The sequence below is a fragment of the Musca domestica genome, unplaced genomic scaffold (assembly GCF_030504385.1).
Source record: "Musca domestica strain aabys unplaced genomic scaffold, Musca_domestica.polishedcontigs.V.1.1 2, whole genome shotgun sequence".
Lineage (NCBI taxonomy): Eukaryota > Metazoa > Arthropoda > Insecta > Diptera > Muscidae > Musca > Musca domestica.
In genome coordinates this window covers 14,843,552-14,864,278 of record NW_026712249.1, presented here as the reverse complement: position 1 = coordinate 14,864,278, position 20,727 = coordinate 14,843,552, and the positions used below count along the sequence as shown (strand labels likewise).

Here is a 20,727-nt window from a genome sequence, read left to right as displayed (position 1 = left end):
TCCCCCACAACGGATTGAAATTTTGAATAGGCATGAAGCTCGTAAAACGTAAAATGAGCATCTGATTCCTTATAAACTCGGCACATTCCAATATCTCTACTAAAACAAGATCTGCATTTATGACTTCTCAATTTTTTATTTTATTTTTACTTTTTATTTTTATTTTTTTTTTTTTTTTGGAAGAACATGACTCTAAAAATGTTTGCTTTAATAATTCCAAGAACAAAAACAATAAATAAAAAATCCCCAGAATGTTGATAGTTTACTGGTTATTTTGGCAATTAGCGAACATTGCTTGCAACTATGTAAGTATGTGCACATATATACATCTATTGATGGATTGGACTCTACTATTTTTAATCGTCGTTTGCTAAAACCGGTCGTTAAGCTCAATGCATTGCAATGACTTGAGTGTTGAACCAATATATTTGAATTATTATTCATAAATAAAATATCTGAACAATTTAAAGTGTTCTGTTAAAATTGAGAACGGGTTATTATTAGAGCACAAAAATTCGCAATTAAAAAAATATTTAATTTTATGCATTTAGCAGAATTTTTTTGCAAATTAGAACTACGGTCACACAATTTAGATTTTTTGAGATATAGGCAATTTGTAGAATTATTATTATTATATTATTATTATTATTATTATTGAGATAATGAGAAAAAACAATTGACATTATTTGAAAGGACCTTCAGAACGAAAATTAAAATTTGGACAAAAAATCCACCATACTATGGAGGGTATATTAATTTTTCAGCGACTTTATTCACCAGAATTGTTTTAAATTGGCTATTTGAAGTTCGTAATGAATACTAAATCCTAAGACAGAAAATTGTCAGTGCAGGTCCACGCCTTCGTATAGCCCACATATAACGGTACCTACCGATAATCGGTTTTTTAATGACTGTAGCTACATTATTCACCGTTTTTTTCTAAGTTTAGCATTTGAATATTGTTATGGCTTATGAAAAAAATTACCTATGCAGGTCCATGACGTAGTATTGACCCTAATATAACTGCTATATTCGGTATTTCTAAGATTTTAAAGGATTTTATTGTTTTTAAGAATTTTGTTGTTGCAAAATGGTTAGGCTTAATCTTAATCTCTTAATTGCCAAATTCGTTCCAAATGGTGGAGGGTATTCAAATTTAATTCAAAGTTCGGCCCGGCCGAACTTACAGCTTTCCAAAATACTCTAGATACAGTAGTCCAACGGATTGATATCCGGAGATTTTGGTGGCCATTGTGCACTGGAAATAAAGCGAGCAACCTCATTTTGTAACTATTCTTGGGTGGAGCGTGCTGAGTCCTGTTGGAATGTCCAAGGTCTGTGGCGAAAATTTGCGTGCCCAAGCCTTTAAAACACCCTCCAGAATATTTTCGCTTTAATAATTGGCATTTATTCTGATACCACGGTCGAATTATACGAGCGGAGGGCGACTATTGGCTGTTATGGCGACCCACACCATCACCATGGCCGGCTTGAGACTTGAGTTCTGGTGGCCAACCGACGGTGCACAGCTGACCTCTTTGGCAAGCAAACACGATCATTTTGCTTGCTTACAAATTGCTGGACAACGAATGTGTTCTCATCGGAGCGGAGAAAACTAAATTCGGCAGTTTACAACTTTCGGCCAAGCGAAGCAACTCTTTAGCTCTTTTGAGTCTATTTTCTTTTTGTTGCGATGTGAGTTCTTGCACTTTTTGGAATTTCAATGGCTTTACCCCGAACTCATTTTTCAATATTTGCCGAATGGAATATTGCGGTATGTTCAGCTCACGAGCCATTTTGCGGCCACTGCGACACGGGTTTCGATCAAGTCGCTTCTTTACTTTACGAACCATTTCTGCTGATGCTGCTGTATTCTTCCGTCCACCTCCTTGACGTCGGGCTACGCGACCATCTACCAGTATCACGGTAACGAGCGATGGTACGAGACACAAAACATTTATTCCCATTTAAATGCTGGAGTGCTCTGACGATAGCCACTTGTGGCTTTCCAGCCAAATATAAAGAAATCACACTATCATGCTTGAATTCCATTTGTAGGCTCGTAAACAATGTACTGAGCTGTCACTGAAATAATTTTAACAGTTGTCGGACGAGTGGCTTAGAAGTGATAGCAGTCTGAAGTTGGTTGCAGTCATTTTACCCTGTATATTAACTTCTACCTTCACAATTTATAGAGAAAAAATTAAATATTAAATATTTATTTTTTTATTTCAATTAATTTAATTAAATATCACAATACAGCTTTATATGTTTTTTCAAAGGGTTCAAACTCTTGCATCTCCCTATGAGCTGCATGCCTGTTTGCCAGGACCAAAACAGCCAGCAAATGCCATCAAATACGGCAAAGTACTCTGTTCATAGACACCACTGAATAAATCGGACCAAGGACCTGAGGCATAAACTGCCACATCTTCGGCACTGTGGGTCTCAGATTCCAAGGGTACCGTCGAAGGAAATTGTAGATCAAAATCTAAATCTGAATCTTCATTTTGATTGGTGGGATCATAGCGGACATGGGCTTTTGTGTTGTAAAATTCCCCAAAACTGGGACCATTGGCATAGCTCAAGGTGAGGTATGGCAGCTGGTCTTCACCGAAGGCACCAAAGCCAAAAATGTCATTTTTGCGTTGCTAAGGGAAATAAAAGAGAGAGAGAGTAAAGAGAAAGAGAGAGTAGGGAGAGCAACAATTAAAAATTACTCATTCCGTTTTGCTATAAAAAAAATCAAACTTACAGCATATCCTGAAATACTCATGGTATGAGAATGATCCGAAGCCACCACAATAAGAGTATCATCTACACTGGTCAAAGTTCTGGCCAAGGCCACAGCCTCACTTAGCTGGGCAGTTTCATCCAAGGCCAGTTTGGCCTTGTTATTATGATGGGCCATATCAATGCGACCAGCCTCAATGAAAAGGAAATATCCCCCCTCGCCCTGGCTCAAAACCTCAATGGCCTTGTGGGTCATTTCGGTGAGAGTGGGTTGTTGATTTTTCTTGGAATCCAAGGCCTTGAGATTATATTTCATGTGACCCTCGTTGAAGAGACCCAATAAACGTTTGGTCTTGTCCGCCTCCACGGCCATCAATTCATCTCTGGTTTCCACGAAGACATTTTCGGAATCAAGCTGTTGGAATTCTTTAATTAGATTACGTTCATCCCGACGCTTGCCATCCTCGGAGTAGTCTTTATCCAAAAACTGTGATTTTCCACCACCGAGAATTACTTTGAACCTCCTGCCCACATCTCCTTCCATTAGCTGTAGGGCAATGTCGGCTATACCTGAATTTTTGCCACAATCTGTCTTTACTTTCTTGTCGTTTTCCCAATCACGATCCGCCACATGGGCATAGAGGCCAGCCGGTGAGGCATGTGTCACCCGAGTGGTGGTAACCAAACCCACCTGACGACCACTGTCCAAGGCCCATTTGGCAATGGAGTCCACATGGTGAGCGGGATCTTTCGAGGCCTCACAATCGGCACGCTGAACTCGACCCGAAACACCCACCGTACCATAGTTGGCCTTTACACCACATAGCAGAGCCGTGGCTGCTGAGGCGGAATCCGTTACCAAACGATCAATGGCATAGGTTTTCATTAGACCCACATCGGGGAAACTTTCAAAAGACAATTCCTGTTCCTCACCACCCAAATAGACCCGGGTGGCAGCCAGTGTGGCCAATGACATGCCATCACCCAAAAAGAAAATAATATTCTTGGCTTTACCTCGCTGGGGCCGACTGGCACTGGCATCTTTATAGGCCACAAAACGTTTGCCTTTGTCCAGCCAATATTCCGACTGTACCTCTCCGGGAATTGAACGGCGTCGTATCGAGTGGTCTTCAATGTTGGGATGCATAAATGCCTCACGACAATCCTCATCATCTTCGGCACACTGCAGAGAGCAAGCGATGCTCAGGCAATGGCATAAAGCCAAGAGCAGCAAAACCCGTCGGCAACGTTGCGACGATAACATTTTGTGACTAAATCTCAGAGTTGACTAACTACCAACTAGCCACTCTGGCGGGCTTTTATAAGCAAAAAATTTAATTTTTTTTGTCTTGCATTTGTTTGCTATTGAGTCTTATCAGCCAAGCACCAGGAGAGTCCAGTCTGGCCAGTCAATATCTCGTGATTTGGTCTTTGGCTATCGCACACGTTTCTCGCGCTCATCCATAAAGGAGGTGTGTGCGATTTTGTTATTTGGCTTGTAGTAAAATTTATTAGCCGTTTTGATTGATTTTTATAAAAGGCTATTGCCAACTAGCTGCCTGTCATTCTCCATCTCTCACTCACTCTCATTCTCGAATAGCCTTATTCGAGTACACCTCCACTCATTGACTTTGTATGGCCCATAAATCTCAAAATATCTCCCCAAATTTCCTTCCGGCCGGCCGGTCATAAATTTCGTATTTCGGCTCGATCGATGCCACCAACAAAAATCTCACACCTCCATAAGCGAAAGCATGTGCCAATTGGCCCCCGCTCGTAATCGGCGAATTTAATATTTATTACGCACTTGCCAGCTACTGCTGCCACTTAGCGTAGCGTGACATTCTCGTGCACCGTGTTTTGGCCAATACAATTGACGGTGGTGTACAAAGTACGACAAGGTATGGTGTTATGTTGCCATGTGTGTGAGTGATGGTATTCAATATTTGGGGTGACCATATCGGGTATTGGAAATTGCCTAATAACTGATGTATGGCCTGTGGGGTGTTTGATGTTAATAATGTAATAACATATTAACATAAATAAACATTAGAGAAACTATTGAGAGAGAGGAGAGATTTTACGGGGTTTCTCTCTCTATCCCATTACTATGAGAAAAAATACACAGCCTTAGTATGCCTCCAGCTCCAACTAAAGCTATTATTGAGGGAAGCTTAAAGTAAGGTTTTTATTTTTCAAAATATTACTACAAAAACAATAAAATTATTATTTTTTTAAATAATTACGGGGAAAATCCAATAGATTATTAAAGTAGAGGCAAAGAAAACAAGTAAAAACCCATTAAATTTTTATAAAAACCATAAAGAGGATGAGGCCATTATATGGGGCCATACCAAAACGGGAACCTCTATAGACAAATTTATACATCAAGGATTTTCATCTACCAAATCTTCTTAAATACCAAATTTGAAAAAAAAAATCGTGGGGAAATGTGTCTAGGATTATCAAAATACCGAATATATGGAGGGTATCGTTATATGTGCACTATAAGAAAACTTGGACCTACATATTCAATCTTCTGCCACCCGAGCTATAACCCATAATTAACTACAAATACCAATTTTTAGGCAAATCCGTAGAAAATTGTGGCAAAAATCATCAAAATACCGAATTTTGGGAGGTACCGTTATATGGGGACTATACCAAAACGTGGACCTATACATACAATATTTCGCCACACGAACTAGGGCCCATTATGATCTACAACCACCAATTTTCAGACAAATCAGTGAAAAAATTTGGCAAAAACCACCAAAATATCGAATATCGGGAGGTACCTTTATATGGGGGCTATACCAAAACGTGGACCTATATATGCAATGTTTTGCCACACGTACAGGGACCAGTTATGACCTACAAATACCAATTTTCAGACAAATCCGTAAAAATTTGTAAATGTGGCATAAATCATCAAAATACCGAATATCGGGAGGTATCGATATATGGGGACTATACCAGAACGTGGACCGATATATCTCATTTTCAATACCAACCATGCTAGACACAATACAAATTGCTCTGCTAAATTTTTGCGCTCTACGTCAAATAATGTGGGCTGTATCGTGATTTCAACAGACAGACGGACAGACAGACGTACAGACAAACAGACGGACATCGTTAAATCAACTTTTATGCTGATTATTATTATATATACTTTATGGGGTCTACGACGAATATTTAAGGATGTTACAAACGGAATGACAAAGTTAATATACCCTCCTTTCCAAGGTGGAGGGTATAAAAATAAACAACATAAGAATACCCCTGGCACAACCTAGAGCTATTGTTTAGGGAAAATTTAAGTAAGGTTTTTATACCGTCCACCATTTTATGGCTTTGTCAATCCATTCGTAATTCCTTGAAATATTCATAATAGATCCTACAAATTATATAAAGCGTAAGATGAAAAAACTGCAATCAACTTCAGACTGCTGTCATTTCTAAGCCACTCGTCCGACAGCTGTTAAAATTATTCCAGTGACAGCTCATTCTATTGTTTAGAAGCGTACAAAAGCATTTTGGTGAGAATTTTCCAGAACAAAAGTTATTCGTGATCGGATTCAAGCGTGGTAGTGTGATTTCTCTATATTTGGCTGGAAAACCACAAGTGGCTATCGTTAAAGCACTCCAGCTTTTAAATGTGAATAAATCTTTGTGTCTCATACCATCGCTCGTTACCGTGATACTGGTAGCGTAGCCCACCCTGGGTCAAGGAAGTAGACGGAAGAAACCATCAACTTCAGCCGAAATGGTTTGAAAAGTAAAGAAGCGACTTGATCGAAACCCGCGTCGCAGTGGCGTAAAATGGCTAGTGAGCTGAACATATCGCAATATTCCATTCGACAAATATTTTAAAATGTGTCCGGGGTAAAGCCATTGAAATTCCAAAAAGTGCAAGAACTTACACCGCAGCGGAGAGAAAATAGACTCAAAAGAGCTAAAGAGTTGCTTTGCCTGGCCGAAAGTGGTGAACTGCCGAATTTGGGTTTCTCCGATGGGAAAACATTCGTTGTCTAGCAGTTTGTAAACAAACAAAATGACGTGTTTACTTGCCAAAGAAGTCAGCTGAAAATGTGCACCGGTGCATCGATTGACCACCAGATCTCAAGCGCTGGCCAGGGTGATGGTGTGGGCCGCCATAACAGCCGATGGTCACTCTCCGCTCGCATTAATCGACCGTGGCATCAGAATAAATGTCGAATATTATCGTTGAAATATTCTGGAGGGTGTATTAAAGCCTTGGGCACACAAATACTTTGGCCGCAAACTTTGGACGTTCCAACAGGACTCAGCACCATCGCACTCAACACGCGACCGCCTACCAAGAATGGTTAAAAAATTAGGTTCTTCGCTTTATTGCCAGCTCACAATGGCCACCAAAATCTCCGGATACCAATCCGTTGGACTATTGTGTCTGGAGTATTTTGGAAAGCAAAGTTGGCACTAAAAAATACCAAAGTTCGATCACCTCAAGCAAGCGCTTCGCCGGGAATGGGCCAAAATACCGCAGAGAGTCATTGGCCGTTTGAAGGCCATAATTCGTGCCAAAGGTGACCAATTCGAACAAATCTGGACTTCTTCTAAAATTTGATGCTATTACCGACATTTTTTGCTTTCATTTAATAAATTAAAAAAAAAGATGTAAAAATGATGGCGTTTGACTTTGCTACGGACACCTCTAGATCGACTACACATGCCCTGAAACGGATTTGGTCCAAAGATACCTAGGGTCGACAACCGTCATTTCGATGAGGCAATTTTTCGCGGTATCAAATGATATACCCTCTGTTACCAATTTTTTTACCCTCCACCATAAATAGTTGGGAGGGTATATTAAGTTCGCCATTCCGTTTTTAACACCACGAAATAATAATTTTAGACCCAACAAAGTATATATATTCTTTGAACGCCGTAAAATTCTAAGACGATTTAGCCCTGTCCGTCCGCCCGTCCGTCCGTCTGTTGTAATCATTCTACAGTCAAAACGAATTAAGATAGGAAGTCAAAAATTTGCACATATCTGTCTTTTGTCTGCAGACGGGTCAAGTTCGAAGATGGGCTATATCGGTCCACGATGTCGTATAGCCCCCATATAACATTACCCTCCCGATATTCGTTATTTTGAAGATTTTAGCCACATTTTTCAATGGAATTGTCTGAAAATCCACACAAGGAGTTCCATATCAGTACTTTATACCCTGAAAGAGAATTGTATATATAAGTCCATGATATCGTATAGCCTCCATATAACGGTACCCCCATAATTTGGTATTTTGACGATTTTAGCCACATTTGTCAAGGGAGTTGTCTGCAATTCTACACATGGAGTTCTTTGTGAGTACTTTACTCGATGAAAGAGAATAGTCTTTATAGGTCCACAATATCGTATAGCCCCCATATAACGGTACCTCCCGATATTCGTCATTTTTAAGATTTCAGCAACATTATTCACCGGAATTGTTTTAAATTCCGTGCTGGAAGATCCTAGTGGGTACTACAACCTATGGCAAAAAAATTTCGTATGCAGGTCCACGTCTTCGTACAGCCTCCATATAACGGTACCTCCCGATATTCGGTATTTTTATGATTTCAACGACATTATATACCGGAATTATTTTATTTTTGGTTTTTGAAGTTCGTAATGGGTACTACAGCTTATGACAAAAATTTGTGTATGCATGTCCAAGTCTTCGTATAGCCCCCATATAACGGCACCTCCTTATATTCGTTATTTAGACGATTTCAGCAACATTATTCGGCGGAATCGTTTCAAAATTCGTACTACAGCCTATGACCAACATTTTTGTATGAAGATCCACGTCTTCCTATAGCCACTATATAACGATACCTCCCGATATTCTGTATTTTCATGATTTCAGCAACATTATTCACCGGAAATGTTTGAAATTTGGTATTTGAAGTTCGTTATGGGTACTACAGCCTATGACAAACAATTTCGTAAGCAGGTGCACGTCTTTGTATAGCCCACATATAATGGTTTCCATTGGAGCGGTATTTTTCGATTTTTTTTTTTGAAATTTTTCAAGTGGAGGAGGGTATAAAAAGTACGGCCCGGGCGAACTTAGCTGCTTTTTTTACTTGTTTGCTTGTTAATTATTTAAAAACAATAATATTTTGTTTTTAACAATTTTTTTTAATTTATTTTTTCTGTAAAAAATATTTTTTTTTTTGATTTTTTTAATATATTTTTTTAAATATTTTTTTAACAATTTTATTTCCAAAAAACGGTTCTCGTCAAAAATATGGCCTCCCCAAAGACCCATATCTATAAATAAAATCTGAACACAAAATCACAGATAACTCATTTAGAATTCTCAGAAAAAGAAAACAAAGTTATTTTTCAACAACAGTGATTTTACAAAAAAAAGATTATTTTTAAAATCTCTAACCTCCATCTCCGATAACATTATCTCCAAACTAACAATATTGATATTTTCGAAAATAAAAAAATCACCAATATCTGCAACAAAATCAATAATTATGTATGAGGAGTCTTGCTGCTACTGTTGGCGTAAGTGCCAAATCTAATGATCGTTCGAGTCAAGTGCAGGTACTGACCGGTGTTAGGTGTTTTGCGTTTTTTCTTTTTATAAAACCCCTACAAATGTTGGTAAATGTGGTTCCTCGCTTCATTTGCAGTGCACAATGGCCACCAAAATCTCCGAATACCAATTTGTTGGACTATTGTGTCTGGAGTATTTTGGAAAGCAAGGTTGGCACTAAAAAATACCAAAGTGTTGATCACCTCATGCAAGCGCTTCGCCGGGAATGGGCCAAAATACCGCAGAGAGTCATTGGCCGTTTGAAGGCCATAATTCGTGCTAAAGGTGACCAATTCGAACAAATCTAAACTTATTCTAAATTTTGATGCTATTTCCGACATGTTTTGCTTTCATTCAATAAATTTTAAATAAAAAATGTGAAAATTATGGCGTTTTACTTTGCTACGGACACCCCTAGATCGACTTCACATGCCCTGAAACGGATTTGGTCCAAAGATACCTAGGGTCGACAACCGTCATTTCGATGAGGCAATTTTTCGCAGTATCAAATGATATACCCTCTGTTACCAATTTTTTATACCCTTCACCATAAATAGTTGGGAGGGTATATTAAGTTCGCCATTCCGTTTGTAATTCATCGAAATATTAATTTTAGACCCAACAAAGTATATGTATTCTTGATCAGCGTAAAATTCTAAGACGATTTAGTCCTGTCCGTCCGTCGGTGTGACCATCTGTTCCAATCACGCTAAAGTCAAAACGAATAATGACAGGAAGCTAAAATATTGCATAAATCTGTCTTTATAGCTATAGCCCCCATATAACGTTACCCCCCGAAATTCAGTATTTTTAAGATTTTAGCCACATTTTTCAATGGAATTGTCTGAAAATCCACACAAGGAGTTCCTCATAAGTACTGTATACCCCTGGAAAACAATTGTCTATATAGGTCCACGATATCGTCCACGATATATAGGTCCACCCCCATATAACGGCACCTGCCGATATCCGGTATTATTATGATTTCAGCCAAATTTGTCAATGGAATTGCCTGAAAACCCATACAAGGAGTTCCTGCTGAGTACTTTACCCCATAGAGAAGAATTGTCTATGTAGGTCCACGATATCATATAGCCGCCATATAACGGTATCCCCCATTATTCGGTATTTTTATGATTTCAGCAACATTATTCACTGGAATAGTTTCAAATTTCGTACTGAAAGATCCAACCTATGGCAAAAAATTTCGTATGCAGGTCCACGTCTTCGTATAGCCCCCATATAACGCTACCTCCCGATATTCGGTATTTTTATGATTTCAACGACATTATATACCGGAATTATTTCAAATTTGGTATTTGAAGTTCGTAATGGGTACTACAGCTAATGCCAAAAATTTGTGTATGCAGGTCCAAGTCTTCGTATAGCCTTCATATAATGGTACCTCCCGATATTCGGTATTTTGCTTATTTTAGCGACATTATTTACCGGAATTGTTTCAAACTTGGTATTTGAAGTTTGTAATATATACTACAGCATAAAACAGAAAATGGGCCATGTAGGTCCACGTCTTAGCATAGCCCCCATAATGGTACCACCCCCCATTATTTGGTATTTTCATGATTTCAGAGACATTATTCACCGGAATTGTTTCAAATTTCGTATTGAGAGATTCTAATGGGTACTACAACCTATGGAAATAAAAATTTTATAGACCCTATATAACTGTACCTCCCGATATTCGGTATTTTGATGTTCTTATCGACATTATTCACCGGAAATGTTTCAAATTTGGTATTTGAAGTTCGTTATGGGTACTACAGCCTATGACAAACAATTTCGTAAGCAGGTCCACGTCTTTGTATAGCCCACATATAATGGTTTTCATTGGAGCGGTATTTTTCGAGGGATTTTTTTTTTTTGAAATTTTTCAAGTTTCTTCCATATGGTGGAGGGTATAACAAGTTCGGCCCGGCTAAACATATCTGCTTTTTTTTACTTGTTTGCTTGTTAATTATTTAAAAACAATCATTTTTTTGTTTTTAACAACTTTTTTTTAAAATTTTCTTCTGTAAAAAATATTTTTTTTAAAATTTTTTTAATATATTTTTTTTAATATTTTTTTTAACAATTTTATTTCCAAAAAACAGTTTTCGTCAAAAATATGGCCTCCCCAAAGACCCATATCTATAAATAAAATCTGAACACAAAATCACAAATAACTCATTTAGAATTCCCAGAAAAAAAAAACAAAGTTATTTTTCAACAACAGTGATTGTACAAACAAAAGATTATTTTTAAAATCTCTAACCTCCATCTCCGATAACATTATCTCCAAACTAACAATATTGATATTTTCGAAATTAAAAAAATCACCGCTAACTACAACAAAATCAATAATTATTTTTGAGGAGTCTTGCTGCTACTGTTGGTGTAAGTGCCAAATCTAATGATCGTTCGATTGAAGTGCAGGTACTGACCGGTGTTGAGTGTTTTGTGTTTTTTTTTATAAAACCCCTACAAATGTGGGTAATTGAATTCAGTCGACAATTTACGCTCAAATCCAACAGGTGCTGCCGGTAGTGCCGTGGTCTGTACGTCGTGGTGTTGGTTGGTCTTTGAGTTCGGCAAAGAAACTGAAACTGGTTTTGAAACGCAAGACCAAAACAGAAAAGAAAATAAAATGCATTTGTTTACATTTGTGACATTAGCAGCGGTGGCTTGGGCCAGCAAAATAGGTTTGTATTTTGTCTTTTTTTTTTTTTGGAGACAGTTTGCATTCTCTTTGTTTTCGAATTCGAAATTTGGGTTAATTATTCCATATTTTTTTTTTTTTATTTCTTTGCAGATGAGACTCATCCCCATTTGAAACCAGTTAAATTCAACAAAGCCCAAACGGTGCGAAATATTAATGAATTGAATCCGGAGTATTGGTACGAAAATGCCCAAACGTATTTGGAGCAAAAATTACAACAACAAAACAAGTTGAATATGAATAAGGCCAAAAACGTCATACTCTTCTTGGGCGATGGCATGTCGGTGCATACCCTGACCGCAGTGCGTTCATATATGGGTGATGCCTCCAAGCAGTTGGCCTTCGAAAAATTCCCCTATGTTGGCCTCTCGAAGACGTTTTGTGTTGATCGCCAAGTTCCCGATTCGGCCTCAACATCGACGGCCTATTTGAGTGGTGTCAAGGGGAATTATGGTACCATTGGGGTTAATGGACAAGTGCTGAGATTTGATTGTGAACTGGGCCAGGATAAGTCATTGCATACCGAAAGCATTGCCAAGTGGGCACAGGATTCGGGAAAACGTACTGGATTGGTAACCACGGCCCGGGTAACCCATGCCTCACCGGCCGGTGTTTATGCCCACACCGCCAATCGTGAATGGGAGCATGATGGTAAAATCAAGGAAAACTTATGTGACCCCGTGGCCAATGTGGATATTGCCCGGCAATTGGTGGAATGGGAAGTGGGTTCCAAATTAAATGTCATCATGGGTGGTGGACGTAGGAACTTCCTCAGCGAATCTATGGTAGATGAAACTGGAGTGCCCGGTAATCGCACAGATGGCCGCAATTTGATTGAGGAATGGCTAAAATTGAAAAAGGCTGAGAATCTGAAAGCCTCCTATGTTTGGAACAAGCGGGATATGGAAAAGTTAGCCACTCAAGATGTGGATTACGTTTTGGGTTTATTCTCGGCCTCCCATTGTCCCTATCACGGGGACTTGGAACGTGAGGGTCTCAAGGATGACATACCATCGTTGAGTGAAATGACCGAGGCGGCCATAGGTTTATTGCAGCAGTCCAATGAGGGTTATTTCCTCTTTGTGGAGGGAGCCAAAATTGATATGGCCCATCATGATACCAGGGCTAGGCGTAGCTTGGAAGATACCGAAGAATTTAACAGAGCTGTAGAGAAGGCATTGGAAATGACCTCCAGTGAGGATACCTTAATTGTGGTCACATCGGATCATTCACACACCATGACCATTGGTGGTTATCCGGTAAGTTTTGAGAGGATATTTTTTTTATTTTTTTTTTGTTCAAAATTATAAATGGGATTCAGAAATAAGGTACGGTACGGTACGAAAGTAATAAAAGGTACAAAATATGGTACCTTTTTATTTGAGGAAGCAGTAGAGCTAGAACTCTTAAATTTGGAATGAGGGTCACTGATGGAGTGTATGATAGATGTACCGGAGGGTTTTTGGAAATTTACACTATAAGTGTACGAAAAGTACTAAAATGTACTACATTTGGTACCATTTCGTACCATATGAACGGTTGAAGCTAAAAACTTGAAATTTCGAAGGTTGAGGGGTAGATTCGATATAAGGAGGTCGTTTAAGAAGTGTGTACGCTCGTATACGAAAAGTACTAAACGGTACTAAATTTAGTACAATTTGAATTTGGAGGAAAAGATGGAGCTGAAATCCTGAAATCAACACTACTGACGGAGTGTAGGATTGCAATATGGGTGAGGTTTCGAAATTTTGTACTTATGTACACGAAAAGTACTAAATGGTACTAAATTTGTTACAAATTCGATTTGGTTGAACCGAAAGAGCTGGAATTTTTAAATTTAAAAAATAAAATTACTACTGCCTTTAAGGACTAAGGAATGAAGGCAGTTTTGGAAATTCGTACTTAAAATTGTACGAAAAGTACTAAATGGTACTAAATTTGGTATTGGTCGAAAGTATAGAGATGGAATCTTCATCCCATCACAGAGTTAGTTTTGTAACCAAATCATTCCCATAGATTTCTAATTTAAAAATATTTCTCTTCCTCTTTCCAGTCCCGCAATGCCGACATCTTGGGCCTCAACGAAGATGTTGCCGAAGATGGCCTGCCCTACACCATAATGTCCTATGCCAATGGTCCGGGTTATGAAAAAACTTTCTCCGCCAAAAAGGGACGCAAAGATCTGAGCGATGTAGATTTCACCAATCCTAAACGTAAATATATGGCCGCCGTGCCATTAGAATCCGAGACCCATGGAGCCGATGATGTTGCCATATTTGCCAAGGGACCAATGGCCCATTATTTCAGTGGCAACTATTTGCAAACTCACATCCCCATGCTGATGGCCAGGGCGGCACAAATTGGTCCATTTGCTAGATGAGCAAGCCAATGGATGGAGGATGGAGAGTGCGAGAGGAAAATCAATAGCATTTATGTGATATAGTTTTGTGTGTTTGTTTTTGTATAGAAATTAATTTGTTGTATATATTTATCTAATCCAATATAAAAAAGAAATATTTGCTGCATTGTATTTCTGGACGCCTCTAAAAACATCCTTGGGCAGATATGGAGAAAAGTGCAAACGAAGGTAGATGAAATGAAATTCTAGGATTTAATTAAATTTATTCATAACAAATAGAGAAGAAGAAGAAAAAAACGAACAGGTGTAGTGTTGTTGCTGATTTTTTTTAGTAACATGGAACAATGAACTATGCATTGCAAGACAAGGTAAAAAGCAAATGAACTTAAGTCTTCTTTGAAGAAATGAACTTTTATACATGGCTGGTCAGAATCTTCAACAAATGGCAAATTTTGTAGAAATATATTTAGAATTTCCAAACAATATTCTTCAGGAATTGATGCAATAATCGAACTTAATGGAGTTATCGGCAAAATCGAATAAAATTTTTAATTAAATTTTAAATTTAATTTTTTTAAATAGATTTTTTTTAACGTGGATTTCTAAAGAAGATTTTTAAAGAATATTTTTTCAAGGACCAAGAAAACGTGGATTTTTAAAGAATATTTTTTCAGGGACCATCCAAACGTGGATATTTTAAAGAATATTTTTTCACGGACCATCCAAATGTGGATTTTTTAAAGAATATTTTTTCAAGGACCATCCAAACGTGGATTTTTTAAAGAATATTTTTTCAAGGACCATCCAAACGTGGATTTTGTAAAGAATATTTTTTCAAGGACCATCCAAACGTGGATTTTGTAAAGAATATTTTTTCAAGGACCATTCAAACATGGATTTTTTAAAGAATATTTTTTCAAGGACCATCCGAAGGTGGATTTTTTAAAGAATATTTTTTCAAGGACCATCCAAACGTGGATTTTTTAAAGAATATTTTTTCAAGGACCATCCAAACGTGGATTTTTTAAAGAATATTTTTTCAAGGTCCATCCAAACGTAGATTTTTTTTATAGAATATTTTTTCAAGGTCCATCCAAACGTGGATTTTTTTAAGGATTTTTTTTCAAGGACCATCCAAACGTGGATTTTTTAAAGAATATTTTTTAAATTACCATCCAAACGTGGATTTTTTAAAGAATATTTTTTCAAGTACCATCCAAACGTGGATTTTTTTAACGAATATTTTTTCAAGGACCATCTAAACGTGGATTTTTTTAAAGAATATTTTTTCAAGGACCATCCAAACGTGGATTTTTTAAAGAATATTTTTTAAGTACCATCCAAACGTGGATTTTTTAAAGAATATTTTTTCAAGGTCCATCCAAACGTGGATTTTTTAAAGAATATTTTTTCAAGGTCCATCCAAACGTGGATTTTTTAAAGAATATTTTTTCAAGGTCCATCCAAACGTGGATTTTTTAAAGAATATTTTTTCAAAGACCATCCAAACTTGGATTTTTTAAAGAATATTTTTTCAAGGACCATCCAAACGTGGATTTTTTAAAGAATATTTTTTAAGTACCATCCAAACGTGGATTTTTTAAAGAATATTTTTTCAAGGTCCATCCAAACGTGGATTTTTTAAAGAATATTTTTTCAAGGTCCATCCAAACGTGGATTTTTTAAAGAATATTTTTTCAAGGTCCATCCAATCGTTGATTTTTTAAAGAATATTTTTTCAAGGTCCATCCAAACGTTGATTTTTTAAAGAATATTTTTTCAAGTACCATCCAAACGTGGATTTTTTAAAGAATATTTTTTCAAGGACCATCCAAACGTGAATTTTTTTAACGAATATTTTTTCAAGGACCATCCAAACGTGGATTTTTTTAAAGAATATTTTTTCAAGGTCCATCCAAACGTGGATTTTTTAACGAATATTTTTTCAAGGACCATCCAAACGTGGATTTTTTAACGAATATTTTTTCAAGGTCCATCCAAACGTGGATTTTTTAAAGAATATTTTTTTCAACGATCATCCAAACATGGATTTTTTAAATAATAGTTTTTTCAACGACCATCCAAACAAGGATTTTTTAAATAATAGTTTTTTCAACAAACATCCACGTGGATTTTTTAAAGAATATTTTTTTCAACAACCATAGAAACATGGATTTTTTAAAGAATATTTTTTTCAACGACCATCCAAACGTGGATTTTTTAAAGAATATCTTTTCAAGGACCACCCAAACATGGATTTTTTAAAGAATATTTTTTCAAGGACCATCCAAACGTGGATTTTTTAAAGAATATTTTTTCAAGGACCATCCAAACATGGATTTTTTAAAGAATATTTTTTCAAGGTCCATCCAAACGTGGATTTTTTAAAGAATATTTTTTCAAGGTCCATCCAAACGTGGATTTTTTAAAGAATATTTTTTCAAGGTCCATCCAAACGTGGATTTTTTAAAGAATATTTTTTCAAGGTCCATCCAAACGTGGATTTTTTAAAGAATATTTTTTCAAGGTCCATCCAAACGTGGATTTTTTAAAGAATATTTTTTCAAGGTCCATCCAAACGTGGATTTTTTAAAGAATATTTTTTCAAGGTCCATCCAAACGTGGATTTTTAAAAGACCAATAGACTATCCAAACGTGTATTTTTTTTAGAATATTTTTTCAAGGTCCATCCAAACGTGGATTTTTTAAAGACCAATAGACTATCCAAAAGTGGATTTTTTTAGAATATTTTTTCAAGGATCATCAAACCATCCCGATACCTTCTATTTTAGCTCTACTTTTAAATTTTCTTCCATAATCAGTTTTTTACTCAACAGTGTAATTGCTAATATGCTATAGGAATATACCTGTCGTCTAGTTATTTTTACTTGTTTCCAAAACATATTTTTTATCTCACTTGGCTTTTGTGAAGCACCCTAAAAATATGCTACTCCTATGGAGCTCAAACTCATGCATATAAATTGACATACCAAATACAGGGGATTTCTGCAAACTAAAATGTCTTTGTTTCAACAAGGATTTGCTAGTCGAAATGGACTTAATGAAAAATATATATAAAACACAAAGAAAGAAACTTAAATGGAAAATAAGAAAAAAAGGAAAAAAAAACAAAAAAAGGATCTATACAAAAATTGGCCATGAATTGGATGGACAAAAAAGTAACCAAATATTCCAATTGAAATTGAGGAAAAATTTGCTTTTGAAATTGAAGAATGAAAACAAAAAATATTTGAAATAAAAAAGCAAAGATTTTGTTTCATTGTATTTCTTTTATTTTTTTATTTTATTTATTTATTTCTTTATTTCTTTATTTATTTATTTTATTTATTTTATTTATTTATTGTATTTATTTATTTATTTATTTATTTTTTTTTTTTTTTTTGAGGAAAATATGTTTTCGGACTGCAAATTATCAAATTACAATGTTTATCCCCTGCAACAATGCTAGACAATAAAATTTAATTCCAATATTACATGACAAATATTGTTAAAACTTCAAATACATTTCTCGCTTTGTTGTCTTGCCTCGCCATCTATTGCCTGCCCTGCTGCTGGAAGCAAAACAATTTTCTCCAAACTCCCATTTTGAAATAAAAGTATCGTTTGTCTTTCGCTTGAAAAAGATACAATTACAACATCCCAGTTAGTCTCTTTTAAATGAACGCAATTGATAATAACGATGTTGTTTTACAAAACAGAACTTTTCCTGGGGAAGGATACGATACCATACCACCATCCATGTCCGATGATGAAGACAACGAACGAGGACGATTTCGCCGCCATTGATTGCCGTTGTTGTTGTCTCGTCGTCGTTATTGCACTTCTGTTTTTAGATTGTGTAACAAAGTTCAAATTGCTATCTCGTGTTTCCTTTGTCTTTGTAATGGAGACCCCATAACACATACACTCAATTGCTTACATGGTAACTTATACACAAATACTCGTAGAAAAAAGTACCGCCATTACCACGGATGGAGAGTAGGGTTAAGAGAAAAAAACAATAGCAACCAAAAGGATTGTTATTACAAATAATATGAACTGTGAAAATAACACAGAGAGAAAGAGTGAGTGAGAGTGGGAGAGAGAGTAGAGCAATGCAAGAAAACTCATTTCAATACATACATATCCCCTGCATCTTATCTTAGAATGGGAGATCAAGATGTATAATAAATTGAGTAAAAGTTGCCAGGGCGAAAGAACACACGTGTGTGTGGTTTTAAATTGTAATGGTATTGTCGAAATAACAATAAGATTATATGTGAATGCGAGCAAACGGCAACATTACATGAAATGCGAAATTCCCAATACACTTGACAGCCAAGACACTGAAGAGCGGAGACATGAAAAATTACCAAATATTTGATGTTAAAAAATTACAAGGGGTTATGAAAAGCAGGGTATTAGAGATTTAATACAGCCACTCATTCTTTGAAAATAACCATATAAATTTCAGCGTATTCAGAGGAAATTGTTGCTGTATAAACTATCGAAATTTTCAAAATCTAATACCACGCCGCACGACGTTGAAGAATTAGATGTTACTGGCTATTACCCCCATTTTTATCATCGATTTCAAAAATATTGATATTGAGATGAAAGTAGGCAAAACATTATTATATTAAGATATTTGGGGTAAACGTTGGGAATAAGAAGGTATTTAAGGCAAAAAAATTAAAATTTTTGTTTAAGGTTTTTTTTTCAATTCAAAATAATTACGAAATTGTAAGCTTGTTTAAATTAGAAATTAAAAAAAATATATCAAAGTTGAAATTTTAAGTATATTTTAAAAAATATTGGTTTTCAAGAATAAACGTTGGTTTTGATTTTTTACAATGGGCCAACTTTTCCTGAACATGGACTTAAAAACATTCAAGGGACTAAATGCTCCATAAATGGTGATTTTTTTAACATCGTCATTCTAGAGACCGGTATAACAATTATACTTTATTTGTTTTAAGGAATTTCCTTTCTTTTTTAAAAAATGTTTTCAAGTACTGCAGAACCAAATATTCGTGGCGTCAATAAACAAAACAAAAAAATAAAAAAAGTCCAAATATTTGCAAGTCATAGAGGAATATGGCTTTAAGCATCAAGCCCGACTAAACGTCGATTTTTGAAATTTATTTTCAATTTTTAAGAATAATTTTGAAGGACCGAAAAACCAAGAAATATTGGACTTTGTAACAATAATTATTCAAAGACTAACACATCGGAAAATAAGTGAATTTTAATATGTTTTCCAAACACTAGCAAGATATAAAATTTAACAATAATTTTTCAAGAGCAAAAAGTTAATAAAGGTTAAATGGATTTTTTATATTTATTCTAATGAACCGGCCAAGAAATTTGAATTTATTTTCCACTGAATTTAAAGAATATTTTTCAAAAACCATAAATGGAATTTAATTGCCAACAGCTGCAGATTCAGGGATATAAAAAAGAGAAAATGACGAAAACCTACTTAAATGTGGAATTTCTAAAATTTTTTCAGTTCCTCAAAAGTTAAGTTAAATTTCAAATAATTAGTAGATAAGTTAAAGTGAATATTTTGAGTATATTTTCTAAAACTAATGGGCCACTCAAACCCGGTATTTTACAACATTTTTTTTTTTTTTCAAAGAACTAAAGCACGAAAAAAGGTTGGAACTTTTAAGAATGGTGAATTTTTCAAGATATCTGCATTTGGGATCATGAAATTTAAAAAAAACTATTTTTAAGAAAATGTTGAATTTTAAAAATAATTTTTCTAGGTCTTAAATGACAAAAATTATGTATTTCTAAAAATATTTCTATTTCTTTGAAAAATTATAATTTTTTAAAATATTTCTTCGTAAAATATTAATATAAATGTCGTAGAAATTGTGGAGTTTTAAAAAAATATTTTCAAAGTCTAGAAGTCGTAGAAATCTTGATTTTTTAAAATATTTTGTCAAGTTGTCGATATCAAGGGTCAAAATCATAGAAATTATGGATTTTTATACTCTCAACCATATGTCTACAGAGAGTATGTATAGCATTTGATACGGTCAAAACGTGCCTAGTCGAAATAACGGTTTTAGACCCTAGGTCTCTTTGGACCAAATACGTTTCAGAACATTTGGAGTTGATCTAGCGAGGTCCGATCGTCCGTCCGTCCATTTTTCTGTCTGACTGGCTATTGCCCATGATAACTCTCGAAGGGAGTATCCGATTTGGTCCAAACAGGGTACATCGTAATATTTCTGTCAAACATAGATCGAGTTCGGAGATGGGCAATATCGGTCCACTCCTTCTGGTACCTCCCCCACAAAAGTTCGAAATTCTCAAAAAATATA

The 20,727-nt window shown here is 35.8% G+C and overlaps 3 protein-coding genes across 7 annotated transcripts in view; 1 reads left to right on the top strand and 2 right to left on the bottom strand.

Moving 5' to 3' along the window:
* LOC101888529 (cAMP-specific 3',5'-cyclic phosphodiesterase) overlaps positions 1-20,727 on the bottom strand; it is a 668,201-nt gene that overhangs the window by 446,379 nt on the left and 201,095 nt on the right. The window lies entirely within an intron of this gene.
* LOC101895983 (membrane-bound alkaline phosphatase) lies at positions 2,236-4,041 on the bottom strand. Its single transcript, XM_005192102.4, has 2 exons — positions 2,756-4,041; positions 2,236-2,651 (listed from the first exon to the last, which is right to left on the bottom strand). Exons 1-2 carry the CDS (start codon positions 3,995-3,997, stop codon positions 2,304-2,306), a joined length of 1,590 nt encoding a protein of 529 aa, XP_005192159.2. The 5' UTR covers positions 3,998-4,041; the 3' UTR covers positions 2,236-2,303.
* LOC101895808 (membrane-bound alkaline phosphatase) lies at positions 11,839-14,563 on the top strand. The gene is made up of 3 exons (XM_005192101.4): positions 11,839-12,016; positions 12,127-13,292; positions 14,087-14,563. The coding sequence occupies exons 1-3, from the start codon at positions 11,962-11,964 to the stop codon at positions 14,411-14,413; spliced, it is 1,548 nt and encodes a 515-aa protein (XP_005192158.2). The 5' UTR covers positions 11,839-11,961; the 3' UTR covers positions 14,414-14,563.